This window comes from Haliaeetus albicilla, chromosome 8 (assembly GCF_947461875.1).
Source record: "Haliaeetus albicilla chromosome 8, bHalAlb1.1, whole genome shotgun sequence".
NCBI classification, from domain to species: Eukaryota; Metazoa; Chordata; class Aves; order Accipitriformes; family Accipitridae; genus Haliaeetus; species Haliaeetus albicilla.
The window spans coordinates 29,992,407-30,017,151 of NC_091490.1; the positions used below are offsets into that span (position 1 = coordinate 29,992,407).

The window sequence follows — 24,745 nt, forward strand, 5'->3', positions numbered from 1 at the left end:
TCTTTTTTTTTTTTTTTTTAAAGTCAGTCTTGCGCTGCTTCTTGTATGTGGGAAACCTATTATTGTTTCTCTGTCTCCAGCAAAAAACTTCAAATTTATCTCACTTTACCATTCATTTCCATTAATCAGAATCATCATCATTCCTGTAATGCCATCATGACCCTTGTTCTCTTGGTTCAGTTGCAGCCCCTGGGTTTGGGAGGACTTTTTTCAGGGGATTTTTGTAGCTGCTTTTTTTTTTTTTTTTCAGGTGAGAACATCTGGCCTTTCTGGAAGGGACAGATAAATCTTTCAGAGGGTACCTAGGGTATTAAGGAGGAGTGTGTACTTATATGTATACACACAGATGTATATAGAAAGCATACTAGAGACCTTGTTAATGATAGAGCTCCTCCAGAGTCTTTAGTATCCCGCAGTGCTTATAATCAAAGATATTTAATATATCTATGTTAAGAATGCTAAGTATGTCTTAAAACATATGTTGTTGTAGGCTTTGAAATGTTATATGTCACTTGTCAGAAGAATATACTCTTTTAAAATAAAATCTACAGATTTTTTTTTTTTTTTCTACAAGGAAATTTTGTCTGCTCCAATCCACTTTTGGTTACTAATGCTAACTTTCAGAAATTCTCTGTGAAAGACAAGCTCCTCAAATTAATTCCTTCCAGTACCAGCATGTTAGTTTCACTAAGGAGGAATTTAAAAGGAGCTAAAATGTTTGTCAGTTTGTTTTTTTGGTTTTTTTTGTTTTGTTTGTTGTTTTTTTAAAATCTATACTCCCTTAAATAATAATTGCAAGGTATTAAGGAAGCTGTTCTGCATAGGAAGATTTTCTTTCTACCCTTTACTATTATGGTATATAAAAACCATAATAATGGTAATAATGAGGAGGGGATGAATTCAACAGAGTGAAATTGAATATCTAGATAAATAGTGTGTCAGAAGCAATATGTTTTTTCTTTGCAACAAGAGTTGTCTCTTCTTCAGGATATGATTTATAGTTGATTACCCTTCATACACTCTTCTCAGGGGGAGGGGATTTACACACAGTCCCACTGCTACAATCCAGCATTCGTGATTTACTTTAATAGCTAACATGCTGATGCAGAAAATAAAACTATGGACAAAACAGATTGCCTCAACTATGTTTTCTAAAGTAAATAAAATGTCGGGGGGGGGGGAGGCAAAATTCACTTATATAACTGCGAGATAGCCTAACAACTTTGAGGTTTTGACAGTTAAGATACTGTACAGGTGTTAATGAACTCCAGAACAACTTCAGTGGTGGTACATATCACAATTACATATTTTCACGTGGTTCTGCCAGAAGAAATTCAGAGGTGTTACCAAGAGGTGTTACATATCATGGCTTCTGCCACTGACATCACAATCGCTTGTGGCTCCTGTAGATTATTCTAACCAGAGTGAGCTAGTTATGTTGATGAGTGGAAAGTACAAAGGTTTCAGCAATGTGCAAGAAGGATTATTATTCTGAATTGAATACGTAGATCTTTTTTCTCAGCAATCATTCAACAGTTGGTGGGGGAGTGAAAATAGTTCTATAAGGTATATCACTTTATCTTTGTATAATTGTATATATTCCAAAAGAAATTTGCACAACCTCCTCAGGTGGGACTTTGGTTCCTCACTCTCCATAATCTATAATAATTTCCCTTTTTTGCAGATCAACATGCAGAAAATTGTTCTTTTGTTGACACAGTGTCAGCCTTTCTATCAACTTACATGTTGCATTTCAGGCTGTAGGTTGTTTGTTTGTTTAAGTAAAACAAAAATGTCAGAAGAGATGCAATTACTTGATATTTGCTTATAAGCATTGTTACTATACTGTCTCCTAATTACTATACAATTATAATTATATACATGCAGCTGCTGGTTATTTATACTAATATTTTCACTATTTATGATCATTACACAAGTTACATCTTATTACAAGAATTATACATTATTAAGTGAAATACATACTGTTTTTAAAAACAGCATGATAAAACTTTTCTAGACAGCCTTTAATTTTCCTCCAGAAATTTAAGGTTGTCTTTACAATTTATGCAAACATATCATGACAGAAAAACAAACCTCTCTTCTGTAACATATTTTGTGCCTATATTAAAACTTTAAGGGTTTGCTCAAAGTTATTTTCAGTTATAAGAGAAAAAAGCACACTGATCTCAGAATCTTATTTTATTTTATTTTGTTTAATATCATGATAAGCGAGATATGAATACAGAACTGAGTTTTGTATTCTTTAATTAAAACCATTACTCTTTACTCAGAGATTCTTGCTTTGGTGTAATACTTCTGATTCTGCACAATGGAAGAAAATGACATATTGTTGCTGTTTATATTAAGGTAGCATCTAGAGGCACCTAAATTTATAATCTAAATAGGCAAACAGGGGGAAAAAAATTAAGGTCATTATCAAAGGAAGAGAGCAAGTGACTTGTCCATAGTCATCATACAGAAAGATTGTGAAGGAGCCAGGAATAGAATCCAGATTTTCTCTACTTCCACAACTATAGCTGTAACAAATTTTGCAGGAACAGAAACAGATTTTTTTTTCTTTTTTTTTTTTCCCCCAGTTATTTGTATCTGGGAATAAGGATGTCTAAAACATGAATAGAGGTCCTGTCTCAAAACCTGTAGGAAAATAGGAAACTATAATGGTCTTTTATCAGTTTCACAGATGTAATCATGAACTTGCCTTTCTGCTACTGGCTGTTAATGAGGCTATGATTTTACCTGTAGTAACGAGGTTTAATTCCAGAAAATCATACATTTGATACCTGATTTTTCTGGCACTGTCTCTTTTCATATCCAAATTTACCCCTCACCCTGATTAAAATTTTGGATGCTTCTGTCAGCGTAAGTTTTTTGCATTTTTAGTATGGTTTAGAGCCACCCTACCAATAACTTTTTCATATGATTTTTAATTGTCCTACTATTAATTATCCTACTTTAATTATCCTCCTATTTGAAAGCTTCCAGCTCAGAAATTATCTCCAGTCTCTGAACTTCTTATTTTATCTTGTTTTGAATAAAATACTCCAAGAACACGGATGCTGCTTCCTCCTAAGTACAATATTAAAACATACAGTATTCTGTATGCATTTTTCAATAGTTTTTGTGGTCTGCTGCATTACATAGGAAGACTTGTCAGTCAAGGCTATTTTTTATATTAATTCTAGAATTTCCACTGCAAACTAGAGCTGCTGGTACATTTTATTATTGTTGCAAATGCAGTTCATAGCTACGTCTTAGACTATCTTTGAACTTGTGCATTTGGCCTCAGGATGTATGTCGACAAGGGAATCCAATTGGTCTTAGTAGCCCCTACTGGCTCCCTTCCTCCTACAGATTAAATATTCAAAGTAGGTTTATGCCAGTTTATACAAGTAATCTGATGAAGATGAGTCCTCATCATTATACTACAACTGCTTCATAGCTATATGTATTTTAAGATGCAGAGACACCTCTAAATTAGCTATCTTTACACTTTCATCTTACATTATTCAGTGGAAGATATTTTTATTTCGAAATCCCATTTAATTTTTCTCCTTTTTCTAAGCCAGAGGGTTTCTTCCCTTCAGTTCATTCATTATTACATCTACCTTATGGGCAGTTGAACACAGAGCAAAGAGCTTCAAGTGGTCATCGCTTAAGCTGTATTAATGTGAACCACTTTCAAAGCTAATAAATCCAGCTGGGGGAGAAAGGCTAGCAATAGTGCAGGGAAACAATCTGGGCAATACCCAATATCAGTACCGACTGGGAGATGAACTGATTGAGAGCAGCCCTGCAGAGAAGGACTTGGGGATACTGGTGGATGAAAAACTGGGCATGAGCTGGCAGTGTGCACTTGCAGCCCTGAAAGCCAACCGCATCCTGGGCTGCATGAAAAGAAGCGTGGCCAGCAGGTTGAGGGACTTGATTCTCCCCCTCTGCTGTGGTGAGACCCCACCTGCAGTACTGTGTCCAGCTCTGGGGTCCCCAACATAAGAAGGACATGGACCTGTTGGAGCGAGTCCAGAGGAAGGCCACGAAGATGCTCAGAGGGCTGGAGCACCTCTCCTATGAAGACAGGCAGAAAGAGTTGGGGTTGTTCAGCTTAGAGAAGAGAAGGCTCCGGGGAGATCTTATTGGGGCCTTTCAATACTTAAAGGGGGCTTATAAGAAAGATGGAATGAGACTTTTTACCAAGGCCTGCAGTTACAGAATGAAGGGCAATGGTTTTAAACTGAAAAAGAGGGTAGATTTAGAGTGGACATAAGGAAGAATTCTTTTTAGGATGAGAGCAGTGAGACACTGGAACAGGTCACCCAGAGAAGTTGTGGATGCCCCATCACTGGAAGTGTTCAAGCTCTGGTTGGAGAGGACTTCAAGCAACCTCATCTAGTGGAAAATGTCCCTGTCCATGGCAGAGGGTTAGAGTGGATGATCTTTAAAGTTCCCTTCCAACCTAAACCATTCTATGATTCTGTGATTGTGATTCTGTGTATGTGGCATTATTATGCCCTTCTTTTAACTATCTCTGTAAAAGTAGAGGGATGTCTACTTTCAGTTGGTCCAATTTTATGACACTTCCTTGGTTTTCCTTCACACAAAGAAAGCTGATTATGTTACAGTGAACTTGGCTGTTATTTTTCTAGTGCCTTAAGGGGGCATATTAATCTGTCACTGAAACATCTCAATAAGTTTTTTATAACTTTTTTTTTTAATAATTACACTTTAATATACATCTGGAAAAGTTCACCTAAAATTCCACTGAATTAATGGATAATCTCTGGCCCAAGATGAGTTTTGCACTCACCTTACACTACAAACAAAAGTACACACATACATAGATACATAACAGATTAGTGGCTTCAAGAAGTATGCATGGGCTGGTTGGTTGGTTTGGGCTTTTTTTTTGTTGGTTTTTTTTTTGTTGTTGTTGTTTCATTGTGTTTTGTTGGGGTTTTTGTTGTTGTTTGACTGGGGGGGAGGGTGATGGTGTGTGTAGTGTCTTTCTACTTCCTGTACATGAAAACTCTTATTCTTCCTAACACCTCTGATTCCATTCATTGTGCTCTTGACATCATTAATTAAATTGACCGGTATTTCATTTGTCCCTGCTGCACTATGGGTTATTATTTAGTAAAACCTCTCAAAGCTTGTCTCTGATTTGAAGCTCTTTAAATAAATAGCTGGTACTACAAAGCAGTTTGATTCGTATTTCAATATCACACAATGGTCATTAGGATTATAGCTGTGTCAAAAAATTGTGGGTATGTTATCTTAAAATGGTTTTCCTATAACCATTCTTTGTCATGTGTGGTGGAAATGTTTCATACTAGAAAAACTTTGATATGAGAATTAAAACGGTGCAACATTAGCATAGTTAAAACTACAAATCTTTGTAAATAAATTCATAACAGGCTAACTAGAAACATCCCCCAAAATATTAAATATTTTAATGTCAAAATATTGTTTAGCCTGCAACATCATGTAACTCATGGCAGTTTTGTTCTACAAGGTGCAACAGGTTTATATTATTTAATTCAGGGTCTTAATTCCTCTACTTCTCACAATACAAAGACTATCTGGAATTTAAGGGTGACATGCATTATTATTTTTAAAATATAGAGTATCAGCCTTAAGAAAGGAGGGCAACAGCTGCAGAATTGTGGCACAAGGGCTAGAGGATCTGCAAAGATTCTCCTTAAATGTGATTAACAGGGGACAGCAAAGAACTTTACTTACTTAAATCAACATAGATTCAGTTTAGATTGTTATTAATCCCAGAATCAACCTCCTGGTTGATCCAGTCCCTTTCCTGCAGTATAGCTGCCATAAAGGAGTCTTACACCAAGCTAGATTTCTTTAGTTACCCCATCCACTTCTACACTGGAAACAATTTTAGCATGTGGAAACAACATTTCCATAAAAATTTCATAGCTAAATAATATCCTTTCTGTGTATGCTAACAGAATTTTTAGCAAAGGAATCTCTCTAGGCAGAGGCTTTTCATTCCTTTATATACATTTAGAAAAGTATCATAGTCCTTCTCAACTTCACAGTATACCTACCTTGTTCTCACCATGGTCCACACAGCTAGCTCAGACCTTTACATCAGCTTTAAAGTACCTGGCTCGGGTGGAACCAGCTGTGAAATTGTAAGGTGTGAACTCAGAACAGCTGCACTGCTCCTGTTTATCATCTTTTTGAGTAGGATTTGCAGCTGTCATTGAGAGTCTCACTGACATACCTGTATCATGAGTCACAGTAAAATAATTTCAGGCATGTTTATTTGAGTGGTAGTTATAGTACTGCTTTAATTTTGTGAGGCTGAATAAACTAAAAACATTCATTCTTCTATTCACTCAGTGGCCTTCTGGTGACTGTACAGTCGGTAGTTGTACACTGATTCCCAGAAGAAAAATGCAGTCTCATAAAGACCATTGTCAAATTTAGTAGCAATTACTGTTCTTGTAATGAATCACAGCAAAGACACAAAGTACTTGGAGTCTTATTTGTCCTTCCCAAGAGATGATCCCACAAGATCAAGAGTAGGACATTTTAAAGGAGCCTGTAAGTCCATTTGGTGTTGATGTTGCTGCCTTACAGATTTATACTGGACTCAGCCTCCAAAGAAGAGAAAAATAGGTAATCGGTATTTTACTACCTATACACTTCTTGTTAAATTGTCTTCATTTTTTTACTTAGCATCTGCCTCACTGAGTACTCATCATCTGCTACTGAGCCATCTGATGTACAACAGATGTTAAGCACTTAGTGAGGCAGAGAAGGAGGTAAAAGTGTCATATCATGATTAAACACTTGCTACAGATATTATATAGGGTGACCATACTGCTTTGTTCTTATGTTTAATGTTACAGTGTACTGAACAAGAGTAAGCACATGTTTCGGATTAAACTTGCAACTGCTATTGTTCAAATAATTTTTTTTTAAAGAAAAGTTATTTCATAGAAAAAAGAATTCCAAAATATTTTAAATACACTTTAGAATTAAGAATTGGAAAGCATTTTATAAAGAGGTAATGCAGTGCAACTTCATGCAGAATTATTTCACCTACCAAAACACTAAGATTTTTATTTCTTGTTACGACAATTTTCATCGGAAATTTGGCTGATGTTAACTGATACATTAACTTCCATAGACTTATCCTATTTCTTATCATACTTGTGTAATTGTGAGATTATATGGCAAGCTTTCTTTACCCTGTAAGTGTTCTAGCTCAAAGCATGGTAGCCAACTGCTTAGTGCATTATATCCAACAGAAGGTTCACCCACAGAAAAGCCTCGTCATCCAGCAAGAGCAGCCTGATCTTCTTGTAGTATAGTAGGAAAAGGATTGAATGTAAGAAGGTGGAGCTGGAGCTGTTATTAAACTATAATTAGTTAACAATCTGTTTCCCAGTAAATTTTAAGAATTGAGAAAATTTGTGGAATATTGTCACACACAACTAAGTATATTTATATTGATGTATATGATCAAACAAATTAAATAGGGATGGAGGGACATGTTCATCCACACAAGAGATGTGGTTCATGTGTCTAGAATCTCTTTGTAATCAAAGGTGAGATTGAAACCTCAGAATAGTGGAGTGCCAGTTTAGGGGTTTAACTAAAGGATAGGAGTACGTGATTTGTATGGGTTATCTGGCTCAGTGTTCTACTCTGCATAAGTCAGAGCAGAGGCTTGGTGGTCTATTCCCTACAAAGACAACAGGTATTCAACTAACAAGATAATCAATAATATTTTTGTTTTCATAGAAATTCTGTCCTGGACTTTGCACTTCTTTTGTAACTTTGTGCTGCTTTTGAAAGGTTGATTTCAATGACTCAATAAAAAAGGAAGTTTAAAAAAAAAATCTAAAGAATTTCCAGGGAGATGTAATTAATTATATAATTTGATAACAAGTATCCTATACTTATCAAGTATTTTATTTCATTAAATTAAATATTACTTTATTTCTAAAGTAAAGTTGTGATTTCAAGTGTATGATTGACCAAAAATAGCTTTTGACTATAGCTTATCACATAATTTTACATGATGGTGAAGGCACAGATATTTCAGGCATCCCATTTTGATTTGAAGCTCATTGAAGTAACTAGGAAGTTTCTTACTGGTTTCACTAGGTTTGGAAGTCAGAAGTTCTGTATCTCAATGTTTGGAAAACTAGCACATCAGGCCAGTAAATATAATTTTCCAAATCAAATAATAATGTTTGTAGTGTGATTAAAAGAATAATTGGAGAGCTCTTTCAACCCTTGCTCAGAAGCTAATAGTCTTTATTAACTTCTATAAACAAGAAGCAACTGCTCAGGATAAGCAGCCTTTGTCACTAGTCCCCCATTAACACAAGGAGAATATAAATGATTAAATAAAACTGATTAAAGGTAAAAGAACACTGAGAATGTGTACAGAACAATGTGATGGGGAATGAAGTACCAAGAATTTATTATACCTGAAGAGAAGAATAAAAGTATACTAAATTTTCAGCAAAGCCTCTTATTAAGTCAGAGATTCAGATTCTGCCCCTTTCAAAGTAAACAGAGTTTTTCTTAATGACTTCTGTAAACCTTACATATCAACCCAACTTTGCAAAAAAATGAAATAGTGGGAAAATGCAATGAAGTCTTATGACAGAGTTACTAAGCATTTTTTTTTTCTGGCATCAGACTAAGAAGAGGATCTTGAATATGTCAAATCGTGAATAATGAAAGAAAGGAATTAGGAGTGGTGTACTCAAGTTTGCATAGAGTACTTAGACAACCAAGCACTAGTTCAGCCAAATAACTTAGAACTTGGTCTTCTTTGCCACAAGACAATAGGCCTAGCTCATGTTCTGCTGTTCAGCTTCACATCTGCTAGGATCTCAGGTGCTTTCCCATAAATCTACTTTCTAGGGGGTATACCCAGCCTGAACTGTTGCAAAGAGTTTTTCTGGTTCCAGGTGCACAACTTCGCATTTCTCTGCCTTATGACAGATCTTGTTAGATAAGAGCACGGCAAAGAAGTCACTGAATACATTAATCATTTCTGCTGCCAGGCCTTCTTTCTCCTTCAGTATCAGGCCTGTATTTTCCTCAGTCTGACTCTTGCTGAAAACGTACATGTAGAAGTCCTTATTTACTCATATTGCTCACTCATTTCAAAACAGGCTGAGTTTTGAAATGTCATGTCATTTAACCACTGTATGTCTAGGCCATGTTTCTGTAGTCCTCCCAACTAGCCTATCCCAACTTTCAACTTTGGTAGACTTCTTGGTATTTGAGCTCAGACAGGAGTTCTCTGTGCATCCAAGTCATCCTCCTGCTGTGTCTGCTCAAGTTCCTGCACATCCAAATGGACTACTGCGCGGTAAGGACATCATTCTTGAGGACCAACCACATCACCTGGGCTGTTTTACCTTTTAGGGCAGCCACCTTAGTCCCTAATTACCTGAACTAATTCCCAGACAAAGGCTGCTCTCCTGAAGACCAAGATAACTACTCTATTACTTGCCTCCCACACTTCCTTCAGGATTTTTGACTTGACCATCCTGCAATCAGTGCAGCCAAGGCTGCCATCAGCTTTCACATCCTCAAACAGTTCTTCCCTATTTATAAGTAGCAGTTCCAGCAGAGCATCTCCCCTATTCAGCTCCTTCAACACCTGCATAAAAAATTTATTCTCAATGCATGTCATTACTATTCTGGATTGTTGGTGTCCTGTCATGTTACCCCACTACTAACATCGCTGCTGGAATGATTGAAATCCTCCATGAAGGTCAGGATCTCTGGTCATGTTGCTTCCTCTGGTTGGTTAAGGAAGACTTCATCCACTTCCTTTTCTTGATCTTCTGGTTTGTAGCAGATTCTGGCCACAGTCACCCTGTTGCTAGCCTCTCCTCTGATTCCAGCCCTTACGATCCTGACCAGTTCATTGCTCATTCAATAGCAAAGTTTAAGTTCAGAGTACTCCTTTGTGTGGAGTGCAGCTATCCCCCCTGCTCACCTGTTCTCAGTGAAGAGTCTATTCATCCATCACATGCACCCCAGGCTAATCCCACCACATCTCTGTGATCTCAATGAAGTCATAGCATTGCAACTGCGTCCACGTCTTCTGCCTGTTTCCCACACTGTTTCCATCTGTGTCTAGGCACTTGAGATGGGTCCCTAGTTGTACCACTTTCTGGTGGGAGTATTTTTCCCTAGATGCTTTTTTCCCTAGTCCCCATTTTGACTCCAGCCGCAAGCTAACATTGCTTGAAGCCCTTGTCACAGAGTCAGCAAGGCTGCTGCCTAAGATGTCACCTGTTATTTTGTCTTAAAACCCATCTCTCCCCAGCTGCCATCCATCCTCAGAGAAGATCCAGTGGCTGTAAAAGCCTAAGCCCTGCCTATCTGACTGCACCAGCTGTTCAGCCAGGTGTTGACCTGCGGGAGGCATCTGCTCTAACCAACCCTTTCCCCTTGACTGCAGCGTCCAGAATTTTAAATGATCTTTTATTTCTAGGAGAAAAGAAAGCTTTCAGAATGACATTCCAGTGTGACTTTATGTAATTAATGATGAGTGGCTTAAATAAAGTAGGTATTGCTGACATTTTATGTACTTTCACTTAATTTACTTAATTTTCTTGAGTGAAAGCAATAAATTTACAAGAGTAACAGTATTCCTTAATGACAACTTTAAAAAAAAGCATTCAAGTAAGGCAGTTGATTTTATAGTTTAAAAAAGAATTTATATTTGTAAACTGATCAAAGATAAACAAGTATAAGTAGAACTTCTTGAAACCTTCCTGGCTAAAATCAGGTAAAAAAAATAATAATCAAAATAAGGTAAAAAATATTAGAGGGTTATTGTTTTGAACTTTATTTGGAATAAGGAGAAAACCTCCTTCCCTCTAAAGTTCTTGGTCTCCTTGCAACCGCTAATCATGAACAATATACCTGTTTTAACAAGCTAAATACTAAGTTATAAGCTGATAACTAAATTTTGGAAAGGAAACTTAATTGTGCAGATATGTAATTTCATGGAGAATTTTAGACTGCTTCTTCTATCCCTTAACAAAATAAGAAGGAATGTAGGCTCATTAAAAATAAAAAGAACAAAAAAGTGACATTAAAGATTTTGCTTCTCATAAAAATGGAAACAGTAGATTAGATCATTAATAAGGGGGAAAAAAAAAAAAAGTTTTAAAGACCATGTGTCTGGAGAAGTGAGTAACCCAAACCAAATCAACCCTTGCCAGTAGTTTTGCTGGTTTAAGTAGGCTTATTCCAACAATAGAAAATTCTCCTTTTCCAACAGTGCTTTCTTTCTCATCATGTCTCCCTCTTTCCATCACCTCTGTGGACCGAGAGAATTCCTTCCCCACTTTCCCAGCACCCTTCATCAGTCTGCAGTAATGCCAAAGTTTCCCTTTCTTTCTTTGCGTGGCGCACCCTGCATTCCAGATGCTTGTCCCATCTAACCATGCTCAGGTGTATCCACAGGAGTAGTAATCCCCCTTTCCCAAAACCTCTTCTATAGGAAAAAAACTAATGTGCAGAACATTCTCTGACTTATTTCAATGCCAAATAACAAGCAGAATAATAAGTAGTAATATCGTGTATTTAAAAAAAATCTGTAATCCTAGCCACTAGATCCAAGAGGAAGAAAGGGCAGATGAAACATAACAGGGGTCAACTTAAAGCTGCAAATTATCTTCCTCACCTTATGTGGTGGGTTAACCTAGACTAGCTGCCAGATGCCCACTCACCCAGCCACTCTCTCACTCACCCTCTTCAGTTGGAGGAGAGGAGGAAATAAGATAAAAAAGCTTGTGGGTCAAGATAAGAACAGTTGACTGGAACCAGTTGAAACTGTCTGGAACCAGCAGTGTTGGGCATGGGGCAGCACCTCGCCTCTCTCACAAAGGCCGTTCCTGTGCCTGCCCCACCACTGTCAAAACCTTTCCAGTGACACCCAATACATATCCATAAAGCAATATTCAAAAATCCACTCACTAAAATCTATCAGAAAGTATCTAAAATAAGGCTCCAAAAATTCCTAGCTGGTATGTAGTTTAAAACTAACTGGGCCTGAGCTCCAAGCCAGGATAAATGCTTAACCTCCAAGCCATACAGAAATTTCTTGTCTATACTAGCACAATGCCAAATCCAGGCTACTAATCTCTGCTGAAAAACTAATGTAGTCTTGTGGGTCTGGCTTTGGAGCTCAGGCACCATTAGCTTTCTTCTGACTAGAATATATCATGCGACATGTCGTGGTTTAACCCCAGCCAGCAGCTAAGCACCACGCAGCTGCTCACTCACTCTCCCCCCACCCAGTGGGATGGGGGAGAAAATCAGGAAAAAGAAGTAAAACTTGTGGATTGAGGTAAGAAGGGTTTAACAGAACAGAAAAGAAGAAACTAATAATGATAATGATAACACTAATAAAATGACAACAGCAATAAAAAAAGGATTGGAATGTACAAATGATGCGCAGGGCAATTGCTCACCACCCGCCGACCGACACCCAGCTAGTCCCCGAGCGGTGATTCCCCGCCCCCACTCCCCAGTTCCTATACTAGATGGGACGTCCCATGGTGTGGAATACCCCATTGACCAGTTTGGGTCAAGTGCCCTGGCTGTGTCCTGCGCCAACTTCTTGTGCCCCTCCAGCTTTCTTGCTGGCTGGGCATGAGAAGCTGAAAAATCCTTGACTTTAGTCTAAACACTACTTAGCAACAACTGAAAACATCAGTGTTATCAACATTCTTCGCATACTGAACTCAAAACATATCACCGTACCAGCTACTAAGAAGACAGTTAACTCTATCCCAGCTGAAACCAGGATACAAAATATCCTTAGATGCTACAAACTGTGTAGCATGGTTGATGTTTTGTGTGAGTGAGCCAAGCAGATTTAGTCTCTATGGGTGACACTTTGTGGTATATAGAAAATCTTTACAGTACGTCTTCTCTCTACTGAGATGAATTCAAAACCACAGCTGTAAGCTCAGAGTTGGTCTATGCAAAATAAGGTTTTCTGGAAATGTACTTCTAATATATAACAAAATTTTTCAAAGGCATAGACTTCTGTTCACAAGAGAAGTGGAGGAGGATGCTAAAATTCACATTTACAAACCTGATCAATATCAGCTGTTGAATGTGCTTAACCTTGATACACTAGTCATGTTGTATGAACTGGTACAGTACAATAACAGTACAAGCAGAAAACTTGGAGATTAAAAAGCAAATGACATATTCTTGAAATCTGCCCAGTTTTCCATCCAAGGTAACAAATCAAAATAAGGTAACAACTCTATGAAGGCTATTGTGAAGCAAATGGCATAACCCAAAGATATAAAGGAAAGTAAAAACCCAGACTTTTATATCTTATATCCAGCAGTTTTTGGAACTCAGTATCAGTTCTTAAATAAGCACAGAGAGCCATAAAGAGTGAGGGAAAAGCTGTAATGAGAGACCTTTGAAAGGTTAGTTTCACTCCTTTGGACAAGGATTCTCTCTGTTTTGATTGCTGTGATGCATCATAGGGCTAATAGCAATAAGATAGACCATGTGAGATGTAGCCTGGCTGCAAAGTTCATCCCATAATGGGAAACAGGGTCATACACACCTGAACTTCGGTTCCTGTGAGCTGCCAGGGCAAGCTCAGTAGGTATGGATTACTGTCAAAACAATCCAGACAAAGTACACAGGAACTTCTCATTCCACCTGGGAGAGCAATAGCATTAACATTCTACTCTGTTTTGGAGTAACTTTTCTATTGTGACATTGGCCTTGCTTACAGAATGGACATTATGATTTTTAATCAGGAAATGAAAGAATAAACTTGCCAAAATATTTTTGCTTAATGCTGACTTTCAAATAAGCACAAAGAAGAATGGTGTTAAGGCATTCATATCATGGATGTTATTATATTTACTTATACCTCTAGAAAATACTAATAGACCATATGTATATAAAAAAAACCAATCCAAAACAATCAAGATTCCCACCCCCAACCAAAAAAAGAGAAAGGAAAAAAGAAAGATTAAACAAAGTCACCAGAGTATACTATGATGGAATTTTACTGGTCTTTATTTTCATGTTTCTAAAGAATCAGACTTTGAGATGCCATACGTTTCTAGTTTTAGCATTTATTTTATAGTCAGAAAAAAAAAATCCTAACAAAAAAATTAAGATTTCTGAACTATTCGATGCTTGAGACAAATTCAGATGTGACTTAAAAAGTAATTCAGCAGCAAATGAGGCTCGTGCATTTTCTCTTTGAAACAATGCAACAAAAAGGGAAGAAACCATACAACCATCATCATTCATGTGGCAGCAATAGATCTGCCTCTGCAGCAGCCAAAACAAGTTCTTTAAACTGTGCATTGCTAGGATTAATAAAAACTGAAAAATGCAGACCAAGAAAGAAGATAATTTTTCTCTTGACTATTTCCATGTAACTCTGTTGTTCCCATTGTCTTCTAGTGACTGTGCCTCATCAGCCTAAACTGTTGGTTTCAGTATCTGTTTTCCCAGTGTGATGTAGGACATTAACTGTTGCTTCTAGTGAAGCCAAAATGAGATGACAAGAAGAACATTAAAGCAATCTTTTAATTTCATCTCCAAAGATGAAAAGTAAACACAGCATGCTTATGCATGGCTTCCTGTAGGGATATTGTTGTGCTGGAAGTCATCTGAAGAATTAAGACTGAATCTATTCTAGTGGAGTGCAGGGTCCTATTTGCTATTCCAGGAAAGCATTTTGGCTCACTGTCTATAAATCAAAGCAGCTCCAGCCAGTAACAAGAAAGCTTGCAGTCTTACAAAAATCGTCATAATGAAATAGAGAGATGGTACAGAGTTATATATACCTAGATACATACAAAGCACCTCCCTGATCAAATAGTATGAGGAAAAATAATCTCAACTGCATAGGATTTCAGGATGTTAATCTGAAGACAATTACAGAAAAATGGCTCTTTGTCAGGCTGCCTTGACAAGAGATACAGAGAGAGCAAACACATGAACCAAATGTTCCTGTTGTGCCTGTGAGTTTATAACGAAACTTTTCTTTGGTGACTTTGCATTGTTAAAGGCCAACTTGTACATATATTTATCTGACAGCAGATGCTGTCATCTGACTTTAGTGCCTTAATCTGCTACTAAAAACAGCTTTATTTTTCTCTTTCCGATAAAAAAATAACAAGGTTGTATATATTGTATGCAGATGTCTCTTTGTGTTAAAATAAGTTATTTTAACATTGCAGATCTTCCAACTATTGGCTCAACCGCATCCAGTCCTTTCTCTATTGCAATGAAAATGGTCTCCTGGGAAGCTTTTCTGAAGAGACTCACACATGCACCTGCCCTAATGACCAGGTTGCCTGCCATGGGTTCCTTCCCTGCACAGTTGGAGATGGCTCTGCGTGCTTGAGCTGTGCTCCTGACAATCGCACCCGCTGTGGGAGCTGCAATGCCGGCTACATGCTAAGCCAAGGGCTTTGCAAGCCTGAGGTGGCAGAATCAACAGAGCACTACATTGGGTTCGAGACCGACCTTCAGGATCTGGAAATGAAGTATTTACTGCAGAAGACAGACCGGAGAATTGAGGTCCATGCTATTTTCATCAGCAATGACATGCGCCTCAACAGCTGGTTTGATCCTTCTTGGCGCAAGCGGATGCTCCTTACTCTTAAGAGTAACAAGTACAAGTCTAGCCTGGTCCATATGATATTGGGCCTCTCTCTTCAAATTTGCCTAACTAAAAACAGCACCTTAGAGCCTGTTCTTGCTGTTTATGTCAACCCTTTCGGGGGCAGCCACTCTGAGAGCTGGTTTATGCCTGTGAATGAAAATAATTTCCCAGACTGGGAGCGGACTAAACTGGACTTACCCCTTCAGTGTTATAACTGGACGCTGACTCTGGGCAACAAGTGGAAGACATTTTTTGAAACTGTACACATCTATTTGAGGAGTCGAATAAAGTCAAATGGTCCAAATGGCAATGAGAGCATCTACTATGAACCCCTGGAATTTATTGATCCCTCAAGAAATCTGGGCTACATGAAAATCAATAACATCCAAGTGTTTGGCTACAGCATGCACTTCGACCCAGAAGCAATTCGAGACTTGATTTTGCAGCTGGACTACCCCTATACTCAGGGATCACAGGACTCAGCACTTTTGCAGTTGTTAGAGATACGGGATCGTGTAAATAAACTCTCTCCACCTGGTCAACGTCGTCTAGACCTCTTCTCTTGCTTGCTCCGTCATAGACTTAAACTGTCTACCAGTGAAGTGGTGAGGATTCAATCTGCTTTGCAGGCCTTTAATGCCAAATTGCCAAACACAGTGGATTATGACACAACCAAATTATGTAGTTAACCATAAATGTGAAGCACAACACAAAACCTTGAAGTTTTTACAGTGCTTTTGTGGAACAGTTTATGTTTGGAAGAGTAAATTTAAATTGTCTTTTCAATATCTGTCTTATATCAGTCAATACTGTTGGATGGCAATTTACACACATGAACTTGCTGACAATGAATATATTATATCTGCAGTTTTGGTTTATGAATGAAATAAATACTGACACCAGTCTAGAAGACATTCTACTTTTTACAATAAATTTCATTTGTAATTTTATATGTTCCGTGGCAATGCTTTTGTGCATTACATCCTCTAGAGGGAACATAGAAGGATACCAATAAAATTTTGTAGCTGAACAGTTATTAAAAAGAAATGCTGTGGAATTCTTCTTTCTTACACAAAAGTAGTAACCTTCATATACTTTTGTGTGTGTTGAATACAGGAGGCATAGCTAAAGAGAAGATAGTGACTCAAGATTTTAGCAGAAGCTGTAGAAAAGTCAAAGCCATAGAATATTTTATTCTTAGGATGTGGATCTAGATGTTCATGCTGAGCTGAAGTGACAACTGTAGTGATGCTTTACTAGCTACACCTGAGACTTTCCTAAGGCATGCCCTTTTCAAGGTTCTTAACATGACATACAGACTCCCAGAGTGGTAATATTGAGTGTTTTAGGATGGACAGGAGGTTAGTATTGAGACATGCACAGTAATGAAAGGTTGCACTAGCTCAATAGGAGACAGGTGAGAGGCTGTCTTTGCAACTAATATTACATTACAAAAGAAACAATCTTTTCCAGCCAAAGTACTTTTTGAAAATCTCCCTAATCCTTTGCTTTGCATATTTATAGAAAGAATTAAGCACATGTATACATTACTTCCTCCTAAATACAAACACTATCATATTTATCCAGAATAACCTGTTTTGAACTATTGAAATCCAGTTTATAAAGCTGAAAGTGCAAATAAATATCATTATCAATTAATGAAATTAATTAAATGCACATGACTGTGGATCAGAATTAGGTTCTTTGGTATTTTACACATTCCAGCAGAAAAAAATACATCTGAGATGGCAGAACCTGGGACTCTGAAGAAGGTTTTGCTACCTCTTGCAAGAGCATAGAACAAATGGCTGGGCTGTTAGAAGTCCTTATTAGTAAACACAGGGTAAAGTGAAGAAAATAATTGATACAAAGCCTTTTAGTCTGAATCTGTGTCATTCATGTAAAAGCCAACTTGTTTTTTAACACGGGAAAGTATTACATATAAACCCACCATTTTATGTAAAAGCACAGAAAGAAAAAATACCCAATATTTAATTAATTTACAATTTTAATTCAACTAGACTTCAATTAATTTCAATTAAATTCAATTTTATTAATTTCATTTTAGTTATATTACAATTTAATTCTGAATTGTAGTCTAACCTGAATTTAAGGTACACTCCTCACTTCATTTCTAGCTAGACCACAGCAGCACAAGAAATGCAATGTTTCATAAATATACATAAGCAAAATAAAATGCAAGGCCAGAAACACTTTAGAAAGCCTCCTGCCGAGGAAAATCTTTTCTGTAGTGATTCCCGTCTCTCCTGATTTCACCAAATTTTATAAGGATTACTATTCCACCACCACACATTCAGATAATTCCTCAGACCTTCTATACTAGGAAGCCCCCCCCAGCTAAAATTAGCATCTTTTTCTTGTAATCAACTTCTAGATGAGTTTCTGTTTGTTTTCTACTCACAGCTTTCTTTTGCTGATAAATAATGTATCATGGCCCCTTTTCTATGTGTCAAAATTTTGGCTTGCTCTTGCACTGGTAACACCTTCTCAGTTAAGATTTTTACTATTCCTGTTTTAATCTCCAAGTCTTTCCTTTGGTATATCTCTGGCAACTATAATAAATTGTAGAATTAGATAGTTTGATTTTACTACTCAGTACCTTGTGTAGTCTTTTTAAATAAAAAAAAGACTATGATCTTATAAAATGAACAAAAAGCAAAAAAGTCCTCTTGTGTTCATAGAAAGTAAAAGTTACAATAGAATTGTGGGGCAATGATAAAGCATTTGCTTATGTTATCCCTTCACTAGGGAAAAATACTAATATGTCACTGTAAATGATCTGAGGTTTTTCCCCTCTCATTCATGCTGCTTCCTAAAGTAGTTCCTCAATGACTATTTTTTTCTTTCTGGATTGTTGGGGTTTTTTTAAATATCTTTCTCTGCCAAGATGGAAAATTCCTCACTATGCCCAAATATGGACACAATAGAATGTACAAACAAGAAGGAGCCAAAAGAGGTTTCAGTGAGACACCATTTAATTATTATCAACAAATTAAGTGTATTTGGTTAGACTAGTGGAAACCCCCTGTCATTACTGCATCTTTGTGCCAAATTAAAAGTATGATACAACTTTCTTAGCCTACTAGTCATGGACTAGTTTCAGATTTTGGAACCTGTGGGATCTTGGAACAGTGAGCATTTCTGTTTTACCAAAACTGGATTCCATAAAGACAAATATAAAAGAAAAAACAACAAAAAAAAGTGAATAGTGAAAAAAAAAGTCACAGGATTTAGCTGGTTCTCAAGTTACAAACAGGAGCCAACAATATTTCCCTTTTGATACTTTTCCAACTGAAATCTTTCTATGTTCTCAAAAAGAACTTCAGGGTGTGCAAAAAAAAGAGCCGTCTAGATAAGTCAAAACAGTCAGGGACTTAATCTGTAAGAAAATTTTGTAATAAGATATGAACACAATTGTGGGGAAGAAAGAACAGTGCCTACTTCTATGTACACTCATTTCCATCTGGACATTGCAGATAATATTTAGTGTATGCTGTACATCAGATCCTGACTCTGGTTATTTTGCTGTCCATTTCCCTTTGCATTCACCGATGCTGTTATTACCTGCCATTATAAACTGAAAAAACCCCAAGGAAATTATAGTAATATATGGAACTGTACCATGACAACCTAAACCAGTATCCAGAACAAACTTTAGTGACCATAGTTACAATAACCAGGTAGATATTAATTATAACATAGTAACCTTCCTGCTTAAGTGAAGGCAACTGTTATCTGATACAAAACTCTTATAACACTATTTTCCCAGTAAATACAATTTAGATCATGTCTGAAGGCTGGGACCCAAACTGATGTCTAGAAGTTCTGTTTCAGGAATAAATTGTAATAAAGATGGGCTACCTTATCACTGCCTAGAAACCAGAATTAGGTTTGCCAGAATGATCTAAATCTCTCGGTGACACAATTCAGAATACAGAGGCTGAATTGAATCATACTAAAAATATCATGAAGATGAATAAACTTTCATTTCTCCCATTTCTTACTGAAAAGAGAGAGACAGAAAGAAAATGTGTTCAAATTCCAATGGCTGAAAGTGAGGAGATGTGTAGTTATATTTCAGGGTGTTTCCTCCTTTGCCACAGTACTGTTATACCTGTACAAATATTTGGAGGAAGAGCCTTTGTTTCCAAAAATATGCATATTCTGATTATATTTATTGTGAAAGTGCTTATTCAGCAGATACTTCAAGTCAGTAAAGAGGTAAAAGCCAAGAGAAGTCAGTTTTTCCCAGGCTGAGTAGGCAGTCAGGCAGCTTGAGCAGGAGAGAGGACAGAGACATGAAGGAGGGTACTACAATTGTCAAAAGGTCATTTGATTGAAAACACAGCATGTATTCCACATACAAAGCAAAACATAGCAGTGCACCAAGGAAGAAAAGTGATCAACACCCACATCACTACTGAGCTACATCTAAACTTTGAGTCCTGCATGGCAATAGAGCTGTGACAGCAAATAGGTAAATGTGATATTGTGAAGGATCAGACTTTTACAATCCAGCAGCTATTGTTTCTTTGACAGGTAGTTGACAGAATCTGAACCATACTCGTGCTAGCACACTCACCCTTATAAACAGGAGCATGCTCTAGATGGTGCGACAGGGGCTCCTGCCAAGATAGCTAGAGTGCAAGTGGGAAGCCAGGAAAAAGTGGAGAGAGGGAAGGAACCAGGATATCATTTTACTAGGCTCTTAGGCAATTGGAAGAGACCCCCTATGTTCCATTGTAGCTAAAACAAGATACCTTGTGTGTGGTAGGAGTTCAGTAACAAGAAATGTCATGGCTCCTTTTTCATGCAAATCAGTGACATGAGAGACCTTGACACCACAGCTAGTATGGTGTAATTACTGCCATACACAGTTGATTGAGACTTACAGCACAGGCAGTTTATAGGGCTGCATGACTGATTTGGGGTCTATTCACTCAGCCTCATATTCTAAGCAAGAAATCTATTCTAGATGTAGCATAGTAATCTAATGTTCTTCTGCATACAGATATCACTTATGAAGCAACCTGTAACCCTGGGGCACAGTGTATATAATGTTAACCTATCCACATGACAGAGGAATGAATGGCTTTGAGACATTCTAGGTTGACAAATTTGGCAGAGTGGCCACACCACAGATTACACCACTTTGGGAGTAAGTGCATGTGGAGGAGCAGGAGTCACAATTTCTTCCTCTCCTCACCAAAACAACAACATTAAGGTGTGAATTATGATTAAGGAAAACAGTTTTACCTCCCTGAAATGGTGCAAATTTTTCCTTCCCTACAGATTATTTCTTGGATGGTAACATGCATCTACAACTATCAGTGTCTCTTGTCAACACACTTACATATTCCTCTTTATTTTATGGCACATTTTAGTCCAACATACACATATATGAAAGAGAAATACAGCTAAATGACAATGCTAGTAACAATAGTGGATTCAGGGTTGTCTGCTCTCTAGGCACAGCCGCACTAGTTACTGTATATCTGCCTATGATCTCCTCTTCAACATACAGCAAACAGAAAAGAGGGTACCTGGGAGGCAGAGATGGCTTTGCTCTGAAAAAAATACTCCCCTGAGACGGCCTAACCCAGAGCGTGACCACCTTTTGAACACATTACAAGAGCTTTCTCTTTTTGAAAAAAGACTTTTTGTCTTTTGTCAGCAGACATGAAAGGGGAAAGAGAAGAGGAGGATTTAAAGCTAGGTGTGTGCATATCAAACTATGATTCTTCTGTGGGGAAGGGGGAAAAACAAAGAAGCTTTGAAGTCCCTTTGGGATCTCATCACAGGTGCGTACATTTATTTTCATGTATTATTTCTCAGCTTTAACAGTTTAAGAGAGCAAAATGAACAAATGTGACTGACTTAGATTGAAAATATCGGTGTTATTTCTAATAAGTCTTAGGTTAACGGAATATATTGATGACAAATTTTTTTCCTTCATCAGAAAAAGCAACGTAATCCCTGCCATATTCTCTTATTAGAATAAATTGGAGTAGTTCTATTACTTCAGTTCATCCCAGATATATTTGAGATTTTTTTATTAAAGTAGCTGGATTATACACACACATACTTACTCATTGAACTTGCCTAGTTACTTTTTTCTTTAGGAGGCAACTTTTAGAGTCTTTGATAAAGTTGGGAAAAGATATTATATAAAGGGCTCAGACAGACTGAGCAGTAATCCCCCTGCAAGTCCAGATATTTGACTTTAAGGTTAATAAATGTCACTTCCACCTAAGCACTCTAGGAACAAGCAACTCATGAGAAGCTGAATTTGCTTTGTAAGCAAGTTCTTTGTCACACTGAGATAAGGTAACACGTTTCAGATCGCTGAAGCCATCCATACCTACATGGAGGCATTAATCTGGTAAAACTTAAGGGATCTAAAATTAGGGTTTTAAAATAGAAACATAGGCTTCTATTTGGAATAAAACTCTGAAGGGAAATTCAGAGATCTCAATAGACTACATCTGTCCATCAACTATCCAAAGATCCCAGGCTCCTAACCTACATTAGATGTATAATGTTGGACAGTGTGAATAATCAAGCCATGCGCAAAAATGGGCAGAAGTCCTAAGGCTGTTATTGCCAACTCTGTTGAGCCTAGGGCCATTCCCTAGGAAAATCTACAACATAAGTAAGACACTAGAGGAAAAAAAAAGAAAAAAAAAAAAAAATTCATCAATACAAAAAAATAGTTATTAAAAAAAGCAGTAAGAAGTCATTAAGGGTCACATTTAGCCACTGCATAATCATGCAGGAAGCTGCCTTAGTAATGCACTGAAATTCAGCAAGGTGTGATGTAGCTTAATGTGAAGATTACTGTAGAATCAGGCCTTAAGGTAATATTTTTAAAACATTAGGAGAAAATGTAAAATCTTCTTATGAAATATGATGTTTGGATTTATAACTGAGTTTCCCCTGGTAAGTTCTGGGAAATTTTCCCTAAATCAAATTAAACTCAGGGAGCTCAGCCTGCCTCATAAATCACTAGTCTGAACTAGGCATGCTTCAAGTGATGCACGTCCAAGTCAGGAAGCATGAGGATAAATTTAATGACATGAAATGAGCCTGTTAGACCTGGATAAAACTGTGAATAGGCACTTTTTATACCTTGCCTAGACAACTGCAAATAAGGCTTGTTTTTGTAAAATACAGGATGAAGTGTCCACGTGTGCAAACTATATTGCTACAGCCCTACTTGATCTTATTCAAGAGCTTGTTGCACATTCACAGTAATGAAAAACTTTTCTGCCCAAACAATTTTGGAGGTTACTCCAAAATTTGAACCTGAAAATGCTCACATAAGTATCAGGTCTTGGATATCTGCTTCTGCAATGTCTGTGCTAGCAGGCAGGAGGCAATTAGAGAACAGGCAAAATGCTGTAAATGAAGCCCCTTCAGCTTAAGAAGTTTATCGCTTGGGTAGGAATGAGATCTTCGTTCTGCTTGAAGAATTATCACTAATTCACAATGTAAAGCTACAATATATGACTGTAATAGACTTCATATACAATCAGTTAGACATAGTGGAAGGCATCAGCTTCCACTTGCTAGGAAAGCAGCAATGCACTTGCCACGTAATTGAACTTCACTTGGGAGGTGTTTGGGGGGTTCATAGTCTTGTAAGAAAGGACCTACTGGTGGGAGAAAGCACTTGTGCCTGGCTCCTAATTAGTATTTAACTGGCACTTAAGGAGCACACTGACCTGCAGTGCTGGAAATAGGGGCTGCCAACAGAGATGTAGCAGTTTGCCTGCCAGTTTGGGTGGGGGGAGGGGGCAGGGGGCCAGAATGTCCCAGGATGATGCTTGCGCTGCTTTGAGATAGTGAGATCTGTGCTGGTGTTCTGGTAGGACAACTGGTGATCATTTCAGACTGTGGTGACACAACACAGGATGCTGCTCTTGTAGCAACCCCCCTCACCTGTTCTTAGTATATCAGTGACATCAATTCAAACAGAGCTGCTGAGGGGAGATGTGATTAGTCATTTAAGTGATGGGCTGCAGCAAGTGGCTGGTGCTCCTCCAGGAGCTGAGATGGGGGTCGACCTTGTCTGTGGGAGGTGTGCCTTCAGTCACTGAGCTCTCAGATGAAGGGATGCAGAAAGAGGTCAGTGGAGTATGCTCCATATGGGAAGTTGAGCAGGAAGTTGATGATAGGATGTTAGCAGTGATGCTGAAAGGACAAGAGCTGAGGCCTCAGGGTGCAGAACAGGATGGCCAAAAGCAAGGCTCAGGCAGGGGCAGGGAAGTGATTCTTAGGACAAGACATCTTCAAAGCTTGGCATCCATGGCACCAAGATAACTGCTTTACCTTCTTATGGAAAAAAAAAAGATGAAGAGACATGACATCCTAGCAATGGAAGGTGAAGAGAAATTAATTAGTTCCTTTTCTGCTGGAAGAGACAATTGGGCCAACAGCTCCTGCTCAACAGGTCAAAGCCAGTAGGAAGAAGGAGCAAGGACTACTAATATGTTAGGACTGAAATACTGGGTCCAATTCTTCCCAGATCAAAAGAGACATTGTGTAACTGAAGATGGTCCAGTGGAGGGCCACCAAGATGATTATAGAGTTGGAAAACTTGGCAAGGTTGAAAGAATTGGAGTTCAGCCTAGAGAGGAGAAGGATTGAGGGGGAGATCTAATCCCAGTCTTTCTATAGAATACTGCATAAGAGAAGATGAAGGAACTCTATCTACCAGGATGCAGGATGAAAGGGACAGAGGTGATGGGCACAATTTGCTTCAGGAGAAAATCCATATGGATATAATGAAAAAAAATCTTGATTGTGACAACAACAAACATTGCAATGAATTGCACAGAGAAGTGATGGAATCAAGCCTTGCCTTGGCACGGTCCTGGATAAGCTGGCCTTGGTCTTAAACGAAGTTGATACCAGATGATTTCCAGACATCCCTGCCAGAGATCCCAACCTGGGATTTTCTGTGTTTCTGTAAGGCTAAAGGAGCTAAATCTTATGGCCTCAGTCATACATGCTGCTTCTCTT

The 24,745-nt window shown here is 37.9% G+C and overlaps 1 protein-coding gene and 1 long non-coding RNA gene across 4 annotated transcripts in view; one reads left to right on the forward strand and one right to left on the reverse strand.

Annotated features, from left to right (window-relative positions):
* BRINP3 (BMP/retinoic acid inducible neural specific 3) overlaps window positions 1-16,747 on the forward strand; it is a 234,131-nt gene extending 217,384 nt beyond the window's left edge. For all 3 annotated transcript variants that reach the window (XM_069789550.1, XM_069789553.1, XM_069789551.1), the window contains one exon: window positions 15,273-16,747. In XM_069789550.1, coding sequence (XP_069645651.1) covers window positions 15,273-16,389 — 1,117 coding nt within the window. In that variant the 3' untranslated portion in view covers window positions 16,390-16,747. The remainder of the gene's footprint in view (window positions 1-15,272) is intronic.
* The window catches only part of LOC138686444 (uncharacterized), an 86,759-nt gene that overhangs the window by 39,703 nt on the left and 22,311 nt on the right, over window positions 1-24,745 (reverse strand). The window lies entirely within an intron of this gene.